Raw genomic sequence first — 25,467 nt, 5'->3', positions numbered from 1 at the left:
TGAGTTTCTAATTTCCCCTTTTATATACTGTATCTACTAATGTATAATATTTGTAGATGTTTAACCCCCACCCCCTTAGAAACTAGATTGTAAGTGATTATATTTGCAATACTGCATGATGTATTCTATGTAGGGGACTCCTTGCTTAAATTTGATTAAACGTCTGTTATGAATAGTCAGATTTGCCATTGCTGCATATTCTCCAAGTTTAAGTTCTCAGTCAGATATTGTTGAAATCGTTATCTTTCAGTTTTGGCAAAAATTTATTCTCACAATTCATTATCTCTTTTCATTAAATTATGATGTTTCTTGCTGACTTTTTCTGAGATTATACATAGTAAGAAAAGTTGTGCTTCCATTTCAAATTTTTGTATTATTTACCCTATTTTTTAATTAAAATTATATTCTGCCCATCTCTACAAAGTGACTCTGTGAGGCTTTAATCTTTTTTTACATGTCCACCACATGTGATAAAACATTCTTTAAGTTTTATGACATTTCCAACATTTATTACCGTATGATTTGTTTATCTTAGGTATTACTAATGGATTTGTGTGCCAGCTGTAGAATATTTTGTACTAGTTTTCCTATAAGTTATAACGATGTGCATTTTATAGATTTAGTCCATAATTTCTTCCCATTATTCTATCAAATGTTTCTTTAAAATATTTACATCCATTTTACCACTCATTATTTCGTTTGTTCTTTATTTGTATCATATCTGAGTAAACATTTATAAATGCGCCCTAATGGTGATGGGTTTGTATGAGCATGTTAAATTCTGTCTTTGAAATTTTTGCCCCTTTCTCTCCTGCCCATCATTCTCCAATCTTGTAGAGTGGAGGAAGAACTTGAAGCTGAAAATATTTTGGATTCCTGACACAGAAGTGAGAGATTAAAATCTTTGATTACTTGGAAGGACTATCTAGACACAAAACGTTTGTCATGGTTGGGACAGACAGAGACAAATAAAGCAGAACTAATACTTAGCTACAAAGTATTAGTTACAAAGTATCAGCACTTCAAAAAAAGTGGAAAGCAGCTATTAAAATCCCTCACTTTTTTCAACAGTTGTATTTGCAGTATCTTCACAAGTTCCAACCACCTGACTGTCCATCCATTTTAAATTCATGTTTGACAAGAGAAGAGAGACTATTTGGGGAAGGGAAGACACAAATTTCTATGACTTTTGAATAAGATAGAGACTAGCCAACCTGAAGCTGAGAGAAGCAAATCCTCTTCCACCCTTCCTTTCCCCCAGTTTTGACTTCAAAATAAAGGGGAATATGACAAATTGCTTTATATTGTTATTTGCTCTGCATACTTTTGACCTCAAAAGTAATGCCACCCTGAGTAAGTTATGTTAAGTGAGTAGTTATGACTAAATTCCTTGAAGAATTATTCAAGGATTTAATAAAACTTAGCAAGCAACTCTCATACTGGAAGAACTTTGATTTTTGGATCCTCTCTTTCCTCTCCGAAATACAGTATATGCCAGGTAGACATCCAATGTTACACTGTCTTACTCCTTGCATGGTGACCTTTATGTCAACTCCTCTGATTATCTTCCATCATCCATAAATTTCTATATCTTCAGCAGTCTGAAACTACATAAATCGAACTTTGTTTGCTAGCCATCTTCTCATTTTCTCTCTCTCAGTCCAATAGCAGCTCTTCCCCTACCAGCTCCTTATGTCATTTCAATTTATCCTACTCTCTTGTGAGTAGTTTATGTGCACGGACATTTGTGAAGAACCTCACGTTTATCTCAGTTACAAGTACAGCTTCTATTGTGTGGTAGATCTCATGACAGGATGGCACATAATGTTTTTCACACAGGGGGTATGAAAAGGGCAAGATTTTGTGAAGTTCAGCCAAAGATGAAATTGAAACTGAAGTCAATACAGTTGCTCAAATACAAGGTATAATGATAGTTGTAATTGTCTCATGGGCTTAGTTTATTCCTTTTTTTCCCCCAGACGTGTTTCATCTCTATTGATGATTTGTTTGAAGCTTTTGATACATTTTTGGACCCACCCTCCCTGGAATATAAAATATGGTTAAAAATTGCTCTTGATGTTGCTCTTAAAATCTTTAAAGAAAGTCTTCCAAATCTGGTAGGCATGTCTGCAAGCTTTCTTATGGTTCTAGTGTAAGTTGTTTTGCTGATGGCTCTTACGTGAACTGTGTTGCAACTGAAATAGACTTATCAATGAAGAACATGAGAATTTTAATAATTGGTGTAGCTAGCAAACCTTGTCAATATTTATAGATAGTGACATGTGAATATCCAGATTCACTGGTTCCTAGATGACATTGGATCAGATTTTTATATCTCTGCTAGTTAAGTATATGGAAGATGGGGAAAGAGACCAATAAACTATAGTTTTGAAGTAAATACAGTTTGGGAAGGGCTCGAATGCTTCTGGATAGCTACTGTTTTAATATAAACTAAGTGTTACAAAATGCTGTGATTTGCCACTGGTAATTCCTTCAAAGAAAAAAAATACTGTTGAGTGATGCTGTGGGATATCTCACTACTTTGAGTTATAGGGTGCATTGCATTGAAATAATCCCTATTAAAGGAATCCTTCTGGTGATCAGAAAGCAAAAAAAACACCCCATAATTCTAGATTAAAAGTGAGATACAAGCAGCATTTTCCTTTTGGAAAAGAAAAGGGGAAAGAGCAGTTTCTTATTGTTAAAATCATGATGCTAAATCTAAGAAAAGGAACTTGGAAGATTGAAACAAAAGTCTGAATTATATGTGGTTATGAAATTGACATATTTATAGAATACTGAAAAACGTTAATACTATAAAGAATAGCTTATTGTTTAAATTAAGTATGAATGGAGCCATAACATTTAGGCTTGTATATGGGGATGACAGTCTCCTCCATCTTACTGAACAAATATATGTCTTTGAGTACAGAATGGAATTGATATAGTTTTTAATTGTGGTTTGGGAGTGAGCCTAATATAAGCCCTACTCCAAAAATAAGCCCTAGTTTTGGGGCAAGGCACATACCTAAAAATCAAGCTAGGGTGGGGGTAGACCTTATCATTGAAGCCAGGCCTCCCATGGATCGACATTTGCCTCTCTGGCCCACTCTAGAAGTCCTGTGCAGCCGAGAACCGAGCTATGAATTCAATCTGTAGCTCAGTTCTTGGCTGCACAGGCCTTCTGGAATGGCCTCTGATGGTGAACTGCAGGCTGGAGCTCCATCCTCAGCTGCAGAATAAAGCTGCTCCTTCAGCCACAGAAGAAGTGGGCTGGCTGGGCGGGCCTGTTGGTACCACCACCATGAGGTGAGTGGAAAAGACCCTCCGCCCAAAATAAGACCTGGTGCCTGTTTTGGAGGCAAAAAAAAAAAAAAGACCAGGTTCTATTTTAGGGAAAACATGGTATGTCTTACTTTTGTTGATTAACATTATTGTGCAAAGCTTTTCTTTTTGTTAAATATCTAAAATCTGAGTACTAGAATATCTAAGGGCTCTTAACTGGAAAATTCTGGTTATACTCAAGGTATGATTTAGGGCAGAGGTCCCCAACCTTTTGGGCACTAGGGACCAGTTCTGTGGGGAAAGGTTTTTCCGTGGACCTGAGAGTGGATGATTTTGTGTGCTGCCTACATCCCATGGATGGGGCTTTGCTTGTTTGTGTGGACCGGTTGCCGGCATGCCGCTGCCCCGGGGTTGGGGACCCCTGATTTAGGGTACAAGTCTAGGAAATAATTTACGTAAATGTATATGGGCTAGGGAGCCTATAAATCTAGTACATAAATAGACAATAACATTTACTGATGTTTTGATGTTCATCCAAAGCATAAAATAATGAGCAGAGCAAGGCAATGCATTAAAACCTTTCAAAATACTTTTGAGTGCAATAAACATTTTGGACATGGATATGTAGTTATCAAGAGTTAAGCTTGATTCAAGGGAAATTCTTTGTTCTGCATAAAAATCTTGAATTATAGCCAAGCTACAATTTTTATAAATGTTCATCTAATTCATATATGTCTTTGGTGTATAGGATTGGTCATACAAAATGTGTGTGCAGTTTTCTAATACATATGTTGTGGATGTACCAAATCACACTAAATGTGATATTTATGATGAAGCTATGGATGAGGTAATTCTTGTACACGGAACTGTGCAGGATTGTCAGTCTGGGGAGCCTTATTGGGCACCATACATTTTACCTAAAACCTGCCACCAGGTAAGAAATACTTTTATAGCTAGCCAATAATTATGTAATTTATAACAATTAGTAAGCCGACTAGGGGAGCAAACAACCTGGAAAGCATAACAAAATAAAATTAAAGAACGGATGGAATACTTTTGATATTTTGTTTTCATTTTTATGTTTCAGCACCTGGCCAGTGAATTAAAAGCACAGTATCATCAATATGATGACAGTTTGCTGTTAGGATTAAATATTTATTTGCAAAATGTAGTGGCATCGAAAGAGTCAAATCAGCTCAATAATCATTATAAATAGAGCTCACTGCATTGATTCTATAGGAATGAATTCTTGTGATTTTCCCCAATAACCTATTAAGATACTCTTCCAGGTACAAGGTACTTCAACCTCAACGAAATTATTAATTATACGAACTGAAGAAACAGGAGAGCGGAAGAGCACAGAAACAAATCTTAGTATTTGCCAGTATCACTCAAGACAGAAATTTGGTGAGGAGGAACTTAAAATCCTTGGTATAAGAGAATTTAATTGAAATTATAGTTCTCTTCTCTTACTTTCTACCTTTCCCGGCATTATAAACCTCTCAGGAGAGCTGGGTCCTTTCATACTGTGGGAGGAAAGAGAGAGAAAAAGACCACCATTAGCAAAGTGCATGGACTCACTTACCGCAGTGATGGGTGCACCATTGGAAGACCTGAAGGGTCTAGAGCAGGGGTCGGCAACCTCGGCTCTTTTATGACTCGTGGACTTCAACTCCCAGAATTCCTGAGCCAGCTATGCTGGCTCAGGAATTCTGGGAGTTGAAGTCCACGAGTCATAAAAGAGCCGAGGTTGCCGACCCCTGGTCTAGAGAAAACTTATCTATGTGGTCACTAAGAGCTGACACTGACTTTTGGGCACATAATAAATCAATTATATGTTTAAATTCGAGTATAGCTAGTATATAATCTACATTAAAAGCTCTGTGAGGTTGCTTTTATTATTGAATAACTGAACATTCTAATCATCTCACATAATTTAAAAGCGATTCAGGGCTTTTGATTTTTTTTCCCCCTGAGAAAGAATGAATGTAGCCAGGTATTATATTTGCCACTATTTGTCTCCTGAGAGCAAAATTATAAGTTGATTTGTAGCAAAATTATGGCAAAATTCTTTTATGGACATAGTATGTGCTTGGATCATAATATTAATGCCTGTGTTAAAAGTTATTGTGTTTATTAGATTTTATTCCCAGGCAAATGTGTGTTTAATTATAGCCTTAACTAAGATGGTTAGGAAAAAAAGTTATTATTTTAGTAAAATGCCTTAAACCTTTATTAATTATTTCTAAGGCACATATTTTCAGCTGTGGTTGATGGGAAGTAATTATTTGAAAAATATTTTAACAATAGGTGAAATAATTTCACCTGCGATTCAAAGAAATTATTACACTAATTACAAATCTATCAAAAACTACTTATTTATGCTTAAAATAAGCTTATTTTTATAGTAGTTATTCAAATTGTACTTTTGGCTTCCAAACAAATCTATGACATAGGTTGACTTTTTTTTGGGGTGTTACCTTTGAACCAATCTTGACTCCTGGAAACTTTCTAAACAAGTCCATTTAAACTTCTTGGCAAGATTTTTGGAAGTGGTTTGTCCTACGGCTGAGAGAGATTGGTCCAAGGTCACCCAACAAGCTTCATGTCTAAAATGGGAATAGATCTCTCACTCTCAGTTTCTAGCTTGTGTCTACCAAATTGACTGAGACAAATTTAACTAATGCAATATTATGATATCCGAAAACAAAACAATCAGTACAACTGTATGTATTTTTTTGTAGCTTATAAACACAAAAGTAAGATTTAAAGGGACACCATATATAAATATCAGTTCAGTTTTTAAAATTAATTTGGAAATGTTCAGAGATAACTAAAGAGAATGAATATTGTAAATTTTTGTGTTTCAATATTCTGCAAATCTGCTTATCTATTGGAAATTTTAAAATACATTCAGTTGAATTTCAAATGTATTTGTCTTAAATATATAGGAACCTTCGAACACATTTTTGCTTCGGAACATAGCAGCCAAGACACATTAATAGACAATGTAGTAAGTATGCATATTGCATTTATTCAGAAATATGTATGCATAAGGATGCCTAGGTCATCACGTCAGCCTGCTTTGGGTGATTGGTGAAGACTAAAGAGTCTCTTTATACCGGCTATAAAATTAAAAGAAAACTTGCTTGTTTTATCTTCCCAGCATGATTTGGGAGAGCTCCTAATCCAACCAAAATGCCTTTCTGGGACTATCTATTCTCTAAAAAAACATTTCATCACAGTTCCTCCCTCTGGTTCCTTCCACCTTTTTAAATATCTATCAATATCAATTAGATAGATAGATAGATAGATAGATAGATAGATAGATAGATAGATAGATAGATAGATATAGATATAAATAGATATAGATATGAATATATCTATATCTATCTATATCTATATATAGATATATAGATATATAGTGGATCTTTGGTCATTCGGGTTTTTCCCCGCGTAGAATTGAAGGTGTAGATATATAGATATATAGATATAGATATAGATATATATAGATATACACACACACACATATAGTTATAGATATATATAATCTTTAGTGCTTAATAAACTGTGTTGTCTGGGTTCATATATTTAAAAAACCTGTCAATAATAATTTCTATAATTCCATAATCAATATATTGTTTGTTTCCTTGATCTTCCCTTCTTCCAATAATATTCTTCTTTATCAGCATTAGACAGATAAAATTCTTAATATTTTCAATGCATACAAAGTTGGATATAGACATTTTTTTTGTCTATATCCAACTGTCCTTCAGAAGAGAATATTAGGTGTGGTTCCCTGTCACTTTTAAATAGGTATGCAATATCCATTTTGTCTCCTCCCTCCAGGTACCATAGTCTCTGTGTTTAGCCTTATCAAACCAGCCAATCTTAAAATCCAAACAACCAAATCTCATATAGTTCTTTTCTTTATATATGGTTTTTGTAATCCAATGTGTTTCCAATTATCAAGACATCAATGAAAGCAGTGTTTTATAACAATTCTTCTGTTCAGGGGTCTTTTAATTATCAACCAGTCAGAACTGCAGCAAAATGTTTTGCCACCTTAAAGCCTTCCAGTAATTTCCCCCCCCTAGAAGAATAGCCAAGAGTCAAAGTTTTTCTTTCCCTGCAAACAATTCTTGTGCTTAGACAACAGTTAAAGTTTTTTTGCAGACACTTTTTAAGCTTATGGATGGCCCAGTATGTTTTCTTTCTTTGTTGCCAGCAGTTTTCTATTTGGCTGAGGGGTATTAAAGTTCAAGGGAACAGATTCTTTATTCCTGGGCATCTTGCCACTTTCTGAGTCAGTTTTATACTATTTTTCTATGCTCTAGTTCTTCACTAGATGTCAGTAGATATTTATTTTCTAACTTTTCCAAACAAAGAATTCTTTTTCTTTCTTTTTCTTTTTTAATTTCATCAGGACTCTTTAGGATATAAAATCTTAACGGTTTTCTTAATTTTCAGATTTATCCAGACTATAATAATATTAATTTTATTTCAGTATATTTCTTTCTCCCTTGGAAGTTAATTCACCACTTGCGTCTATGGAGGGGTGGGGATGTGATCCCCTCCCTTCATTTTCGGAGGATTTCTTGCTTTGGGGATTTTTTCCAAGGAATCAGTTACAAAATAGAAGAGAGAAGATCGATACTCTCATCCAGTTCCAAGCACGCTGTTCACCGTTGTTTTGGTTTGTGCTCTTGGACTTCGGCTGCTGGCAGCTTGTGCTAGATGCTGGTGTGCAGCTAGCCTTTCTCCTGTCAGGTTAGAGGGTTTCCCCGGGTTCGAACAGATCGACTGCCATCGTTCCATGATCATTGGGGTGCTCCTCTTTCTTCGTCGCCTCTCTGGGGTGACATCAGAGCCATTTAGGGTCCCCTGGCAGGGCAAAACCAGCCGTGGGATGCAGAGCCCCGCAGTCCCTCAGCCGCATTGCTGTGAGGCGGAACCGGAAGTCCATTCCACCTTTTTAAAAATTATCTTGCCAGAAGAAAAGTTCTTAGAAACTTTTAATTATAGTTAAAACCTATGTAACTACTTTGTTGAATTAAATTTTCTGGTAATCTAAAGAAAGTAATTCTGGTAGGGTTTAAAATTAAATGTTCCTAACTCTTCAGAGCCATGTAGCCAATAAATTACACATCAATTGCAAACATGATAAATAACTTGTCACTAGGCTGTCATTTAGGGAAGGTAAATGAAAACTAGATTCCCAGATGCCATTTTTTTATAGCTCTAGTTAAAATACTGTAAAAACAATCAAGTGGGTAAAGTTTTATTGCTGCGTATTATTTCACTTTGCTGTACTTCAGTCTGTTTCAAATAGTTTCAGGTTCAGTGCGCAAAATACTCCAAAAATACCTTGTTTTAAAAATATGTTAACAGTGCACATGACAAAGAGAGACTGCAGCTCATTAAGGGGTAATGAGGCCTCCAGTACTGGGCAAATTCTTCCTCTTGCTCTCTTAAGATACTTTTGATCTATTCTTTATAAAGAATGTTTGTCTGGCCTTATCTGCTGTGGAATTTTCTATGTCTCCTTAATTCCCTCTCCATAATCATTCAGTCATTCATTTCTATTTAGCTGGCCACCCATCTTGCAACAGGGACTCTGGGAGGTAACACAATTTAAAACTTCATTACAAACTATTCAATTAACTAAAACAAAGAAAACACATAAGCATAAAAAGCCCACCGACAATAGCCAATCAACCGACACATCTTGGGCTGCTGATTCCCATGCCAGGAAAAGAGCGGGTCTTAAGAGCTCTCCGAAAGCACAGCAGGGTCAGGGCCAACCTGATTTCAGACTCTGTGGCTCTCCAAAGGGCATGTGCTGCAGCAGACAAGGCGGATGTAATGCCTGCTAACGGGCCCTCTCTGCACTTTGATTAATACGTTTCATTTTCACACATCTTGTGTGCTCTTCCAACAAACTAGATTTCCTCCCACCCTAAACTCAGCTGACTTACCCTGTTGATAATTGTCACATTCTTTTAGATGTACCTCTGAAGAAAAACAAAACTTGCTTTATGTTGTTTTACAGTATTTGTTTTCTCATCTCCTATAAGGTAAGCTAGTAACTCTTAACGCATTATCCATATCACACCAGCTCTAGTAAGCTTAATGTCAGTTCCATGCTTCCTTCAATGCTAAATTTGACAGTTTTCTCTACATCTTCTTGTTAATCCCCCCTAAAAATTTCACTACAAAATCTGGTTTTTGATTTGTCCATTGTAGACAATTGTTCTCATTTGTAATTTGCTTAATTTCTAAAGTTTCTGGCACCAAACCTTTCTCTTTTTTACCTGCTATTTCAGCATTTTCAGGTATTGAAACTCTTCCACTTTTCTTCTTTGCTTTTGGCCCATCTCTTTCCCTATGCGTTGCTTCTGGGCTTTCGGGACTTATTTATATTCCAGTAATGGCCACTCTTCCTCACTAGCACACAACAGTCCAATCAATTGATTACCATTTTCAGAGTTTTATTACAAAACACAATATTTTCTGTTTTATCCTTATGCTCCTTAGGAAAGCAACCTATAGATTTATTTAAGTCTTATGGCTTTCACTTTAGCACATAAATGATTATTATATTATTATATATTTAAGGAATTAGATTTTTATGGCCTAAAATGCAGTCAAGATGTTATTTTTCCCCTTATACAGCAAAACACTTCTACAAAGTTCTAACCTCCAGCTTAAAAAAATAAATTATGAAGAGCAAATATGTTCCAGCCTCACAGAGCAAGGATGCAAGATCTTACATAGAAACCAAATACTAAGGAGTGCTATCAAATCCTCAGTGAAATCGTATTTTTATTTGCTTTTTGTGAAAAGTTTCCACATTTTAATCTTTTACCAAATGTTATTTAGATGAAGCGGCTAATAAAACAACACCAAAAAAGGACCACTGAAATTATTTTAGGACTTTTGAAATATTTGATGTTATTTCAATTGTTACAATTTCTGTAATAAATTTTTAAACTGATTTCATGATGCTGTGATTTTCAAAATAATTTTATCAATATGAAGCAATTTCTTCACTAGCACTGATGTTACCTAGTAATGAAAGTGCAAGAATATGAAATGTCTAAAAGAAATCAACCAAGCTCAGAAAGCATCAATGACCCCTCATTTCAACCCAGAACTACAAATATTCTCGTTTATTGGTATAATGTTTCCCATTTATATTGTTTTTGCATACTGAAATTTATTGACTGGCTATTTTAAAGAGCAAACAAAAAGTTTGCAGCAAATAACCTTTTAACATTTAACACATGAGGTTTTGTCTGACAGAATGCTACATGTTTTGAGGATGAAAAAAGACAAGGTGAAAATGTTTTAATAGAGATCAAGAATTCATGTGGTTAAATTGGAAGCATGCTTTAACTCCACAGTAAGATATCTTTCTTGATAAAACATACTCAACTGCTTGAACCTTCCATCATCACAACAACCAATTGCAAGGCTTTCTTTATTTCAGGACTTCAAATACACCTGGTGGAGATTAAAGTAATAGTTAGTGGGCCTTTGTGAACTTGGGGTACCCGAGTTCAAAAAGCTTCTAAATGACCATGGCAGATGGGTATAAAAATCCATGGCATCTTAAAATGATGTGTCTTCATCATGCCATCAAATGTACCAAAGTCAGTTTTGAAACAATTAGTGTTTCTTCCTATTTCTGTCGTTACAAATTGCAAGTACAGATCATTCAGAAAAGAGGTTAGGACTCTTGTAATTTTAAATAGAATCATGTAACTATGAAAGAGGTGTGGCTATCAATGTCTTCCTTTAAAAAAAAAGGCCGGACAACTTCTCAGAAGCAGAGGAGGAGGGAGAGAAATGGATCCAATATATTGATTTGGAGAGTTAAAGTCATGCACATACGGGATTTCAGGATTTGTGCACTATTTTTTCCAGAACTAGAAGTTTTTGGCTGGAATGCCATTCACACTATAGCATACACCAAAGGGCAAAGCTTCAACTGTTCTTGTACATTTGACAACCACAAAGCTAGTGTCTCAGAAATCCAAGCGTTTCAGGCTGCTCAGGGGTTTTTGGGTGTGGTTGCATCTTGTTTGGTCAGTATGACTCTTCTTCCTGCAGCATACGGTGGACTGCTTTCAAATAAAAACAAAAACAAAATCTCAGGATAGTTGGGCAACTCTATGAATAAGAGTTACCAGATTAAAAAAAATAATCCAAGATAGTGAGACCTTAAATGCTAATCTGTTCATACAGCATTTCCATTAATTTCCCAGTGTTGAATTCCGCAACGATTTCAAGATAACAGCAGGACTTTAGTTTGTCTCATAGTTGAATTCCTTTCTTTTTAGCTTTAAATTTTTTGTCATTTCCATCCGATTTCTATCTGGCTGTGACTAAAAGGTCCGTTTGTTGAATAATTACAAGCCAGTTCTAAATGAGAAAAAACAACCCTGACCAGAACCAGCATCCTTTACTCCTCTACATCATTGTCTCTTTTCAACCAATGGCACCATCTTTTGCCTCAAGGATGCATTTACTACTGCCCTAACCCAGTCTCCTGTCACCTTACTGGTGGCTTTCACCATCAGACTGGGTAGGACATAAAATATGCCTATTTTTGTATTCTGATTTCATATTCACATTGACTCTGTTCTAGGGCCGGAAGAAAACACATTGATTTCTGCCGTTCCCCCCCCCCCCCACCTTCCCCTGGCTTATAGCCATGTGTTCCTTAAATATTGTGCTTCTTCTGATTTTGTAACATAGCTTAACAGATCCGTTACAAAGGTCTTTTGGTACTGGCTCTGGATGCTACTTTACATTGCCAAATTCACCACCCTTCACATATGTCTGTTCCTTTTGTCTTGAGTCGACAGATCACTGTTACCCTTTATAATGTCTTTCTCAGTGAGGGAGAAATTACTTTCTAGCTAGAGAACAATGTGTTTTTTTTAGTCCTTAAGGTGGCCGATTTTCAATATTCCTCCTAATACCACTGAAACAACTGACTTGGACCCATTTCACCTTTTGTTTTTTCAAGCATATGACAAATTTTAGCAGCAACATCCTTTTTGTGATTCAAGACTAATTGGACATAACTTTTCTAGTTGTCTAAAATATCCTAAAATTGATTTGGTACTAGGGTCCTCTTAAGGCTATCTAGTTTCCACACAGCATTTCTCAAAATGGGCAGTGACAATTATTGGGCTTGGTTATGAGACTATCAATTAGAGTTGCACACTACACAACTCAGGGTTTATTTCACAAACCTGTAATCTTGGTGAAATATGTTCAACTAATATTTGATTTTATCCTTGCATCATCGCTGCCAGGTAAGATAGCTTGTTGTGGCCATGTGCCTGGATGACAAAACTATGATGGTTACTTCTTGGTAATATTCTGTAATGTTCATATTCCCCCTACCTGAATTCAAACTCCCGCCCTCCCTTTCTGTCAGAATCCATTTATATCATATTCATAAATGTATGTTTAAAACATTATTCCATGGATTCTGCCATCTCCCGAGGAGGGAACGAATGTGTATTGAGCCTGTGTTAGGCATTTCAAAATAAAAGAGAAGCCTTTTGAACTGGGGGAACAAAAGTGGGGGGGGTTAGGGTAGGAGCATCTGGCTTGTGTCATGGAAGAGAGCAATAAACATAAAAGGTCCTAAGTTCCTTTTTCCCCACGAGAGGGATGATAGAGGTAAATGATGGGGGACTGACCAAATGGGGTTAAGGGGGGGTTGAACTGGGAACTCTTTATAAGGGTTTAGTTTGTAGAACAATATTAAGTCCTGTCTTGTATTCCTACAACCAAGCATGTCATAGTAAAGATTCCTTTTGGACTAAGATTTGGCTCCAAGAGTTTTGTCTTCCTAAGACGTGGTTTGGGGTGGGTCCTGACATTTTCTCTGTTTTATGGAGAATATGTTCACTCTTAGCAAAGAAACGCCTCCACATCTCTAACTCTGGAATATTCTCCAAACCTTTTGATCATTTGCAGAAGTCAAGGTATGAAAATTCACTGATAACCACTTGGAAACCATCATTATAGGCAAGTTAATTAATTTGTACAGACATTTCTTGCTAACCACAAATCATTCTGAAATATGTAAATAAATGCTATGCATCTATTTTAAGACTATGTAACTTCAGTTAGATCTCTGGATTTCTGAGAATTTGCTATATTTATTAATAAATAATATATTTTATTATTTAAAATTCATACCAGTGTTCCAATATTTGAGGGTTTGCCACAAAGAAGAGGGAGTCAACCTATTCTCCAAAGCACCAGAAGGCAGAAGAAGGAATGGAGGGAAACTAAACAAGGAGAGAAGCAACCTAGAACTAAGGAGAAATTTCCTGAATTAGAAAAATTAACCAATGGAACAGCTTGCCTTCAGAAGTTGTGGGTGCTCCATCACTGGGGGTTTTAAAGAAGAGAATGGACAGCCATTTGTCCAGAATGGTATAGGGTCTCCTGCTTATGCAGGGCATTGGACTAGAAGACCTTCAAAGTCCCTTCCAACTCTGTTAATCTGTTCTTAAATTTGTTTGCCACTGCTTGCTTCAAAGTGACTCTTTGGGCTGCTTACAAAATTAAATGTAGGATAAAGGTATGCTACATTTAGTAGGCAAATTATATTAGTTTGTACTTGTGCAATATAGTGTGTGAATTTAAGACAGCAGACCTTGAATGATTCTAAACAACTAATAATAATGGGACCTAATTTCTATTTGGAACTGGAGGCATCAGGACTTTGTAGGCGAGACCGAGTTGGAAAAGCATCTTGTAATATGGTTAATCATGTTCATATTATGCTAAAAAGCCCATGTGGATTTTGTACAGTCCTTAGGGTGAGCCTACCTGAAAATTATATTTACCAAATTTGAAGAGCAAACACCATGTATGGATAAATACATTGTCATGGTGAGATTGACAGTGTTTAAAGGTAGAAAGAAGAGAAATACAGTAAATGCTGTTGATATAAATCACTTTTAGTTGATTTTCTCTTTTTGACTCCTCCAATTTATTTCATTATTTTTTTACCCTCTTTGTGTGGGTCACACAATTATGCATATTCTAATATCAAAATGATGGCCATGTACACACGCAGAAGTAATGAGAAAATAAAAGTACCAGTATACATTTGTTTTTATTTCTGTATGCAATGTAATATTAGGCACATAGCTTGGGACACTTTCTAAAATAAATCATTGGCCATTGTTTAGAGTATCCTTTTGGCTTTTAAATACTGGTCAGGAAAACATATGATGTAAAAATACATGAATAACTTCTTTTGAAAGGAAGAAAAGTGGATTTTGCACCTTAAAGTGCAAGAGGTGTTCTTTAACCCTTCCACCAAAGAATGTGGCAATATACATTATATTGCTTCTGTTTGAAAAGGAGGCTGGAATTTTATGACATAGAAAATTATAAATTACAATTAGTTTCCATAATCACTATATATATATACACAACCCAGTTATGAAAAAAAACTGGTTTAAAACTTACAAATGAAATCTTCACACAGATCAAAACAGTGAAAATATAACAATTAACATGCTCAAGTGCCCAATTTGGATATTTAAAGACATTACATCTTTAAAACACGAACTTTAATTACAAGAGCAGCATGGGCATTTGTTATATTTATTTGATTTGTCAAAAGGATTACAGTGTTTTAAATATGAAGATTGTTTCAAAATGGATAATTTTGTAATGTGCTAAATTAAAATACATCTTGGTGAATGGGTTAAAAAAAGGTGAGTCTTGTAAAAATACACAAGCCATGTGCACTTCAAAATATTCTAGTGTTTCACCTGTAAGGTATTGTTTCAAGCAAACAAGACTTAACAGAACATATGGCTTTACAGTAACATCAATCTGTCAACTAAGTTGTAGTAATAAATACTTAAAATCTCTACCGATAGACTTACATTTTGATCTGGTTTAAACAATACAGAAAACAATTACCAGTTGAAAGCCTGCTGTAGTATGTCAAACACCAAAATTCTTTTTAAATCATTGTTTTAAATCTAAAGCAACCAAACATTTAAAGGGCATTGCATTTGAACAATTCTTTGCCAAAATGAAAGAAAGATAGACTTAAAAATGTTTTGGGTGAAAAATTATGAAAATTGCTACATACTTTGGTCACTAATTGTCAAATAGTATGCCTCAAATACATTAGATTTGTGTATTCACTTTTTTATATAAAACTATTCTTACAGCCATTTTTAACTATAGTATCATTACTAATGTTACTTGGGTGGCAAGTTCTTATTTCACAATCACCCATCATTTAGAACAATACAATATAAACATACGCAAAAATTTCTTGGTATTCTTCAATGTGCAATTTTTACACTTATGAATTTCTGTACAATGTCTCAAAATCTAGAATATAAATGTTGCTGGTCCTGATCACTTGTGAAATTAAATGCAGCAGTGACTGGCTCCAATAGGTTCTAGATGAAATCCTCAGAATTCATATCTTTGAAATCAGTTCATATTCTTCAGTTATCAGTCAATATCACATATCATACAGGGCCATTAACAGATGCCTCTGCTAGAATGGTTTGTTGATCAGCCCTAAGGAGATCAAAGAAGCATCAAATTGTTAGAAGAGCGCACAATGATTCTAAACACTGAAAAACACAGTTAATTAAATAGTTTTGGATTTTTTAAAATATGGAATAGGCTTATGGCACTGATATATTTGCAAAGTAAATTAAAGAATTCACATTACAATGAAGATTTCCCTTGTGAATGTTCCCTAACTTCCCGGGAAATGACCTAAGACACATTGGAGGTCATTACATGAAGCTTAGGCTTCAAATTTGGCCCTATAGATTGCTTATCATTCCCATAGAATATCAGCATTTTTACCTGATCCATTTTTGCCAAGACATGAGAGTTCAGAAATTGGTTGCTGCCAATCCTCTTTAAAAATAAAAAGTTGGAAAACAAGAACAAATTGGGAAAATTTGTTTCCTCAAAATGATGAGCTTTTGGCTACATATAATTCTGTCAGGTACTGCTGTATAACTCATGCAATGATAAATAAATAAAATATTTTAGCAATGACCTCACTGCATTTATATTGTTGGAGATGCAGTAAAATTATATTTTTATTTTAATAAGGAGCAAATAGATATATTCTTGGAGATGTTAATTAGATGTTTATATTTTTCTGAAGTTTATCTGTATCACATAGGAGTTGTTTCATGTTTTTTCCCCAGTTTTAATATTTTTTAAAAAATTGAGCCCATTTCTGCAAGCTGGATGGCCAATTAACAATTAGACTGGATCCCCCATTCAACCACTCTTGGAATCAGATGAGATCAAGAGACTGTTTTCTAGATTCAAGTTTTTCTTTTGTCAGAATATTAATCACACTGGTTTGAATTTTGATCTGGAATGCAACCAACTTGTTTGGAGCACTTTTCCCCCCAGGTATATATACCCCTAACTCAGCAACATTAAGGACCCTAGATATTTTTCATTCTCAGTTCAGATCACAAAGCTGGTTACTAATTCTAACTATAAATTCACCAAATTATAAAAGGATAGTAGAATATTAAATAAATTATAATATCTGTACAGAGAAGGTTAACATTTACAACCCTCTGCAAGCTTTTATATACTGAAGAAGTGCTTTTCTAAAGCACTAGCAATTTACAAAAAAAAATCAATGAAATTCACTATATTCTTTATTAAACAGAAACTACAATTACCGTAATTATGGGGATGAGAAAGCTGTAACAGTCAAGTATTTTTAATGTTCCTAAAGTACAACCAATATTTAACACATGTTGCATTTCTAATTGCTAGAATAAACAAAATGAACATACTTATTGCTTATGATTGTAAGCTATGCTCTTAACTTTTAACATACGAATGGAGTTTTGCCTTATCTGTGCATTTCCTATGCTTCCCAGAAGACATTACCTAAGCTGCTTTCGCCCATCTCCAAGATACATACTTAACATCAGATATAAATAAAAACAATGTAGCAATACATATAATTTCTCTGTTAAAAATTAGGAAAAAAACGAGTGTATCAGTAGCAAACTTACAACTGCCAGAGCAACCTCTTTTATTACATCCCAGACTCAAGAGGCTGTTGCAAATTGTTAGCACTTTGGACAGAAAATCTATGAAGGCAAGTTCAGAGTTCTAGTCCTGTAAGGAGATAATATTCTCCAATATGCCCAGAGGTCTCTTTGCAGCTTTCTACCATATGTGGACAAGCACACAGATAACAAGATGGTAAATCATAGCAACTTCTCAAACTCTGCTCAGTGCGCTAGAATCCTATAGCAGCAGTCCCTAACCATTCTGGCATCAGGGACCAGTTTCAGAAGAAAAACTGTCTTCCATGTGTGTGTGTGTGTGTGTGTGTGTGTGTGTGTGTGTGTGTGTTTTGGTTTTGCACACAACCCTAGATCCTGCGCATGAGCAGATTAAGCTTTGCCTGTTTACCTGTTGTTTGCATGGCCTGATTTTCTAACAGGCCGCAAACTTGTACCAGCCTGGGGGTTGGGGACCCATCTTATAGGATGCAGAATATCCAATAATTCCAGGAGTCTCCAATATAGTTGAGAGCAGGTTGCCATACATATTCATACTTTCATTTATCTGTATGGTTTTCCATAAAATATCTTTCTTTGAAAGGAAGATCTATAGAGCTGGGTCCACCTCATGACTACATGCATCCATATTTTCTTTTTTCCCAAAAGTGTATAAGGGTGAAAGCGAAACCTATGTAGAGCCTATAGGTAAGGCATTCTAGGAGCAGGTTACAAGGCAGATTATAAACATTGCATATACATACACACATCACAATATAAAAATGACTTGGTAACGACAGGTACCTCTGCTCCAGGCTGCTGCAAGTGGGTTGCGGAGCTGCAGGACTTTCTTCTCCAGTATCTGCATTCTCTTCCCCCACATATTTACAAGAAGCATCTTGCGAGGTAGACAGTTTTCCTTCCTCACTAATAAATAAATAAAATTACAGCTTTTGTTTGTGCTTTGAATGTTTGTATTACCATGCAACAATGAAAGACTTGGGGGTAGGGTTCCAGAGGTGACATGCAAACAGATTTTAGAAATATGATTGAAACATGGAAAGCAAGCACAAGATTGTTGTTTCTGTTGACATTCATCACTCCCATCAGTTTATGTTTATTAAAAAGGAATTGGACAAGAAAAAAATGCAGGACGGTGTAGTAAAAAAAGAGGAATAAAGAATGTAAATGGTGCCCAAAATGGAAAAACAAAAAACAAAAACACATGAATGATCCTTTACAGTACATACCGATAGGATTTCAACACTCTGAAGCCACAGTGAAGGGGAAGGGTGGAAAAAACAGAAAAGTAGTATAAAAAAGACTATCAAGGTTTTCCCACAAAAAAGAATGCTTGGATCAAGTCTATCTAGGATGCAACCAAAATACTAGTTGTATTGTTATCCAAATTCTTTAAACAAACTAGCAATTTCTACTGTTAAGAACAGTTGGGGCACATTTTTAAAACCTAGCTTCTTTTTGGACACCTGTGGATTGATTTCATAATCTTAATATTCAGTAATCACAGGTCCTAACTGCAGACTGAAGGGGAATTACGGTATCCAACAATAGTTTACAACCAATCTGCTACCAGAAACCAGCCTCAATTTTCATGAAAGAGTATAAACTGTTTTGAGCTTTCCTGAATGAAGAAAAATGAAACATTTGAAAACCAGATGCTTAAATATGTGTCTTTTCCAGTATCCAAAGGGTGCAATTCATATACATCTGCACTATTCAATAAAAAGCACCCCAGGAAAACAAGGAAGTAAACCAACAACAATCCATGGGTTGAAAAATCTACATGAATAGTTTGCTTAAGCAATTATTGTTCATATTCACAAAACAAGTACACAAAACATCCAGCATTTGGATTACTTTATGAAGAAACAAAAGGACATCCTAAATTAATACAAATGAAAGAAAAGATGGGAGGATTTAGCAGTGGTATTTCATAGTGAACGAACTAGTCAATGCAGAAGAATTCCCTTTCCACTTCGTCTAGTAGCAGAGCGAATGCAAGCAAGCGGGGTTTTTTTTTTGTTTTCGTTTTTTCCCCTATGTAAATGAAAAATCACCCATCCAGACCTGGAGCGTGATGAAACCAGCAGAGTCAAATTATAAATCAAACAGGAACTGAACGGAAAAGGAACAACCGAGGAAAATGCCTTATCCCAACCAGTCTATTAAGTATAATAGTCTACTGGGAGGATGAATTATTTCAAAGAATTTTTTCTAGTCTTATATAGCAATGGCAAGGTTTAACCTAGGATGCTTTAAAAACAAAAAGTGTTTCTACCAAAAGCTTTGTTCTAAGGAAGGAGAAAAGAAAGCAAGCCACCGGGTTGATTACTTTTATATTAGCTACCCTGTTTTCATGAGAAGAGGAAAAGTTCAAAGAAAAACCAATCTTTCTTCATCAGCGAAAGCAAGTATCTAATGCTGGAAATATGAATTGTTGTGAGCCTCCTAAAGTCGTCGTATGAGATAGGAGGGCATATGTCCCATAAATAAATAAATAAGGGCAGAGGTCTAAGAATAATTTAGTCATTATAAAAGATTACCTGCAGTTTTGAAATCTTTCCTGCTGATACATTTAGAATTTGAAATAATTTTCGTAACATGTCAAACATTTACTGTAATTTATGGCTGCAATCTGTTTGTGGTTGGAGGGGAAAAAATATGCTCCCTGCAAAACAGGTGAAAATGAACTTAAAATTTCAAACCTCTGGCTTGATCTAAGAGCTGGAATGGACACCTTCTGCACCCAGCCACTCACTCTGAAAATAAAATCCTTTTACTTCTGTACCAGTACAAAAAGAAAATTCAGTTTCTTGATAATTTTGCGACAGATTCTCTCTGTAAAAATTAGAACATCCTTAATAATATTTGGCATTAGCCACTTCTGTATGTAAATTCTGATATTCAAAACAGAGGGGATCAAATCCGGATATAGAAATGGAGGCCAAAACGAAAGATCCTGTGAGACTGCAACACAACCATGAGCACAAAGTTATAGAGCCAGGCTCCTCAAATTCAGACTAGAACAAACAGAAAGAATCAGGTCCTCTGCCTAATATCTGATCCTCCAGTATGCTGGCAATCTGAAAAAATACATAGCAGCCAAAATGCCAATCTCTTGAGAGAACACTTATTCTCTCTGCAGGACTTCCAAGTAATCATTGAGAGCTCACAGTTTAATGAAGTTGCAAACACCCTAATTAAAAAACCAAAGGGGAGCTCAGTTACGAAAGCTGTAGTATTTACCGGTAAGTTTCATTGCACCTCATCTAAGCTGACTCAGCTTCACAACGTGGCTGTTTAACCTGCATAAAAAGTACTATCCCACCCTCTGTTGCATTCTCATATCAAATATATACATATTAGTTATTAGCCTGGTTATTTTCTGTTTTAACATACTGTCCCTGTAAAATTCACCTGTAAGACGTACTTTGCTTTTTAACCAGACCTCACAGCAAAAACAAACAACAACAAAAGGCCCCAAGAATGTAAAAACAAATCTTGTCAAGCGGTTATTTACTTATAATTAAATAATACCAAGCCCAGGAATACGTTTTGAGTACCAAACTTATTTGAATTTAATTCTATTTAAATGTGCATTTCTGATTACCCTGCCCCAGATTTTCTGTATTTCAGATATACTATGTACTATACTATAATTCATTATCATTATTAAATAATTTAAAGCAGACGTTTTTGCTACATTACTTCAAATCTGCATGAGCTACGCTGGCCGACAGCTTGCTTCTGATTCAATTGGAGGTGTGGGTCATGCATGGGTCCAGGGTATCTGAGGAGCGGTCTCTCCCCAATCGGACAAGCCTGCCCCAGTCGTGCCTGTGGAAGAGGCCTGCTATGGATCCCATCTCTGTGGAACAATCCACTACCAGAAGTGAGAACTACCCCCTCCCTTTTGGTCTTCTGGAAGGGTATCAAAAGCTGGCTCTGCCGCTTGACCTGGGGCTCGGAGAGGGGGAAACTCACTGCTGAAGGCGGCTGATGGAGTAAGATCTCAACTACCTCCCATTCATATCTTGGCTCTTGTAGGTGTGGTTCTAGTGAAGTTTTTAATAATATTTTAATGTTGGTTTGTTTTAGTATTTTAATTTTTTAATTATTTTTCATTTGTTTCATAATTTGTAAGCCACCCAAGGTCACCTTGTAGGGGAGATGGTCAGGGAAGGAAAGAAGGAGAGAGAAAGAAAAAAAGAAAGGAAGGAAGCTAGATATAGATTTATTTATTTATTTATATTTTTATATTTATTTTTATATTTATATTTATCTAGCCATCCATTTTACATCAAACTCTGGGTAGCTAACAATTAAAACGTACGACATATATCAATTAAAACTTAAACGTTAAAAACCTGGCACCAAAGTTAAGTTTCCAACATTCACGTGAAATCCTCCAATGAAGGATTTAACGTGTACTGATCAGGCTTTCCCATCTTGACTAGATCTGCTCTATTATCATAAAAAATTATTTCTGTAAACAAACAGCAGATTCTAGGAAGGAGATTCCATCCTCTACAACCAGCCTTCCCTAGCAGTCAACAACCCTCACTCTTACCCATATAGACGCAAGACTGACGCATGGCCACGTCATATGCAACGTAGCGATGCCATCCACAGCACAGATAGTGGTAGAAAGTGGAGTGTTAGAGAACAATCCACATCCGTGATACAAAAGCACAGGAACACGGTCATTTCAGGGATGGGCTGCAGTAAAACCTTAAAGGTGAAGCCTTTTGCTATAGGCTTTCTACTATCGTTGCCGTCTTGGTCTCAACTACTATGCCTCTGCAGCAGGAAGAGGAGGCATCTGGCACTTTCACCTATCAACACCTATTTGAGGATGAAATGAAGATTACCTGCAACACACTCCCTATTCCTTTCATGCTACAATAACAACAATCAGTTAGGGACTAAGCATAACTACAGGCATAGTGAAGGCCAATTGCCCAGATCACTTTGAAACAGGATGAGTGGCAAATAAATTTCATAAAGAAATAAATAAAAGTGGGTGGAGGACTGGGATGCCCTGTGTACGGTCACTCATGCGCTCGTGACCTCTTGTCTGGACTACTGCAACGCTCTCTACATGGGGCTTCCCTTGAAGACCACTCGGACACTCCAACTGGTACAGAATGCAGCCGCGAGAGTTGTCTTGGGAGTTTCCCGATACTCCCATGTTACACCTCTGCTCTGCGAGCTGCATTGGTTACCAGTTGTCTTCCGAGTGAGATTCAAGGTTTTGGTTATGGTTTTCAAGGCCCTACATGGCATGGGTCCGGAGTACCTCGGGGATCACCTGCTGCCGGCGTCAACTTCCCTCCGCCCTGTGCGCTCCCACAGAGAGGGCCTCCTCAGGGTGCCACCGGTCAGAGAATGTCGGCTGGTGGCCCCCAGGGGGAGGGCCTTCTCTGTGGGCACCCCGGACTTATGGAATCAGTTGCCGGTTGAGCTCCGGACGGTGCCTGACCTTCGCTCCTTCCGACGCAGTCTGAAAACCTATTTATTTGAACAAGCCGGCCTGGCCTGATGGGGGATATGTTGGGGTTTTTACTATGGGTTTTTTATACTATTATTTATTGTTTTAGCACGGGCTCTAATTTAATTCTTTTTTAACTTTTGTAATTTGCATTTTATATGTGCCCTGTTCACCGCCCTGAGTCCTTCGGGAGAAGGGCAGTATACAAATATAATAATAAAATAAAATAAAATAAATAAATATTTTCTCAGCCTTTCGGGTAACACTGTTTCCTTAATGTACTGAAGGAAACCTACAAGGGTGGTTTCTTCGGATTGTGTGTATTCACTTCTTTTTCATTCCAGACTATTTTTGTCATTTTTGCCATCTTCTAGTCTTCATTTTTTCCTTGTTTTGAACATTTTCACTTGTGAACCACCCAGAATTAGAAATTAGATGGCATATAAATAATAAGAAGACATGGACAAAAAAAGAGCATGCTAATATTCAGGTCAGAACTTTTGACTAAAAAGGTGAACTGAAGAGCACAGGAAACTTACTAAATTTATAAAACTATCTCAAAGCTGTATGCAATGAAATTTCATTTTATTATATGTTCATTAGTATACATTCAAAGTGACAATGAAGTTATTATTCTATTCTATTCTGTTCTGTTCTATATAAAGTACAACCTGAGAAAAAAAGGGTCTTGTTGCTATGGCTATTGCATCATCCCCATGGCATCAATTATTTTCAATAATTCGTAAATTATCTTGAAAGCACAGAAAAGACTTTAGAGGCTAGTACATCAGAAAAAATAGCAACTATGAAGTTAAAATTAAAAATCTGACCAACAATACTCAATGAAAATACCTCATCTGATTGAACTTTAGCACTCACAATAAAACCATATTTAAATCCCAGTTTCACAGAAAGCTTGTGTCAAATGGTTTTAAATGGTTTGAGAATGCAACACTAGGCCGCCTTTTAATATGATTAATGAAGATTCCTTAAACTTGCAGGGCAGCAAAGTTTAATGCCTCACCTTTTGAAGACAGCAGTTTCAGTTTTAGCGTCCACAGTAAGGCTAAGAGTCTCCTTCATGCTGCCATTCATGACTGTTTCAGTCACTTTATCTGCATTTTCCGTATCATCTTCTCCATCAGAACCAGCTTCCATTGCAATACTTCCTACATCTGAAAAAGGAATTTGAAACCGTGAAAGTGGACAATTACTTTTTATATTTCAGTATCTGTATTACTCTTCTATTCCCGTGCTGAGCTGTATAGAAGTGTCGGCAATAAACGAAATAAAATTTTATATATGTAACTAATTGGTGAACTGTTACTGAGAGCTTACTGTCGCGGTGGCAACTCTGGATGACAAGTTAAGCATGGAGAGAAGGGAAGCATAAATATTTAATAAATAAAAAAATAATAAATTCCATTTAAAGCATCAACAAAAACCCAACAACAATTAACGATGAAAGTCTTCAGAAACCACGTCAGAGAAACGAAACAGTCACGGAAACTACAGACCCTGCTAAATCATTGTAAATTCTCTAATATTTCCTTTTCACTTTCTACCAAACTGGGCTGAGAAATCATCTCTGCCCAGGCTGTGCCGATGGAGCCAGGGTTTCATAAAAGAGGGCAGGCGTAGGAGTATAGCAGACACAACTCCAGAGAAGCACCGATTCCAACGTCCTGTAAAACGGCATTCTCTTATCAGTGGAATATGCTAACCACACCTTTATTAATCAGAATAATTCTGAGTTCTTACTTTCTGGCTGGGTCACGAGGGCAACTACATTTGCATTCAGAGGATCCACGGGTTCAGTGTTGGTTTCCATCTCCACAGGTGAATTACTTCTCAAAGAATCTTTCGAACTTTAAAAACAAAGTGAAATAAATTGATGGATCACATTTCCAATTATTTTCTGCAAGGAGTACGCAGGATAGACTTCAGTTGGTCACTTCTGTATGATAATGCTAACTATTTGGAAATGGATTCTAGAGCACACTTGTGCTTATGGGTAACTGGGCAGCAAATAAAGGTAATCTAAATATCAATTAGCATTTGGACCTTATAGAAGTTTGCATAAATCCTGAAAGCTGAACTATCTTTTCTTCGAACCCTCACCTTTGATTAGGACATGAAAGAAAAACAGATGGCTATTCAGCTATGGATTACTTTTTAAATCCAGGAAACAAAAATATAATGTTCAACAGAATGAGATGCAGAAAAAAGGAGGATAATGGTTGGGAGAAGAGGATAGAAAGAAAATGAAGATTAGAAGCACTTCTTGAAGTGCCAGGGAAGAAAATGTGAGTGCTACTTCTTTTATCCTACTAACCAAGATTTTCTATACAAAAATGAATTTGTAACAAAGTAAATGGGTCAGTGAGGTTTTTATTTTTAGAGACTGAGATTTTTCTCAGTAAAATAGTTTTTTGTAGGAAAAATTGATACTACAATTCTGCATTCTGATGAATTTCTGCAATGTGGTTTCCATATAAGTCACAAAATGCTGACTTGCAGCTCAAATGACGCCAACCATTTTTTCCTCAAATTGCACCATCACAGATAGATATTTTTCAACTAAACGTGTGAATC

At 36.1% G+C, this 25,467-nt stretch overlaps 2 protein-coding genes across 9 annotated transcripts in view; one reads left to right on the top strand and one right to left on the bottom strand.

The window, feature by feature from the left end:
• The window catches only part of LOC310638487 (solute carrier family 9 member C1-like), a gene marked incomplete at both ends in the record, with an annotated part of 84,464 nt that extends 79,728 nt beyond the window's left edge, over positions 1-4,736 (top strand). The window contains 3 exons of the mRNA XM_083359600.1: positions 1,980-2,117; positions 4,034-4,219; positions 4,575-4,736. Of these exons, the coding sequence (XP_083215726.1) occupies positions 1,980-2,117; positions 4,034-4,219; positions 4,575-4,736 (486 nt within the window). The remainder of the gene's footprint in view (positions 1-1,979; positions 2,118-4,033; positions 4,220-4,574) is intronic.
• A 9,688-nt stretch (positions 4,737-14,424) lies between these two features.
• PPP6R3 (protein phosphatase 6 regulatory subunit 3) overlaps positions 14,425-25,467 on the bottom strand; it is a 68,249-nt gene continuing 57,206 nt past the window's right edge. For all 8 annotated transcript variants that reach the window (XM_083348963.1, XM_083348964.1, XM_083348966.1 and 5 more), the window contains 4 exons: positions 24,634-24,740; positions 23,897-24,047; positions 18,165-18,287; positions 14,425-15,879 (listed from right to left, as the gene is read on the bottom strand). In XM_083348963.1, the coding sequence (XP_083205089.1) occupies positions 15,828-15,879; positions 18,165-18,287; positions 23,897-24,047; positions 24,634-24,740 (433 nt within the window). In that variant the 3' untranslated portion in view covers positions 14,425-15,827. The remainder of the gene's footprint in view (positions 15,880-18,164; positions 18,288-23,896; positions 24,048-24,633; positions 24,741-25,467) is intronic.

Source organism: Vipera ursinii, assembly GCF_947247035.1.
Source record: "Vipera ursinii genome assembly, chromosome: 1".
NCBI lineage: Eukaryota > Metazoa > Chordata > Lepidosauria > Squamata > Viperidae > Vipera > Vipera ursinii.
The sequence above is the reverse complement of the archived record's forward strand: the minus strand, read 5'-3'. Positions and strand labels throughout refer to the sequence as shown.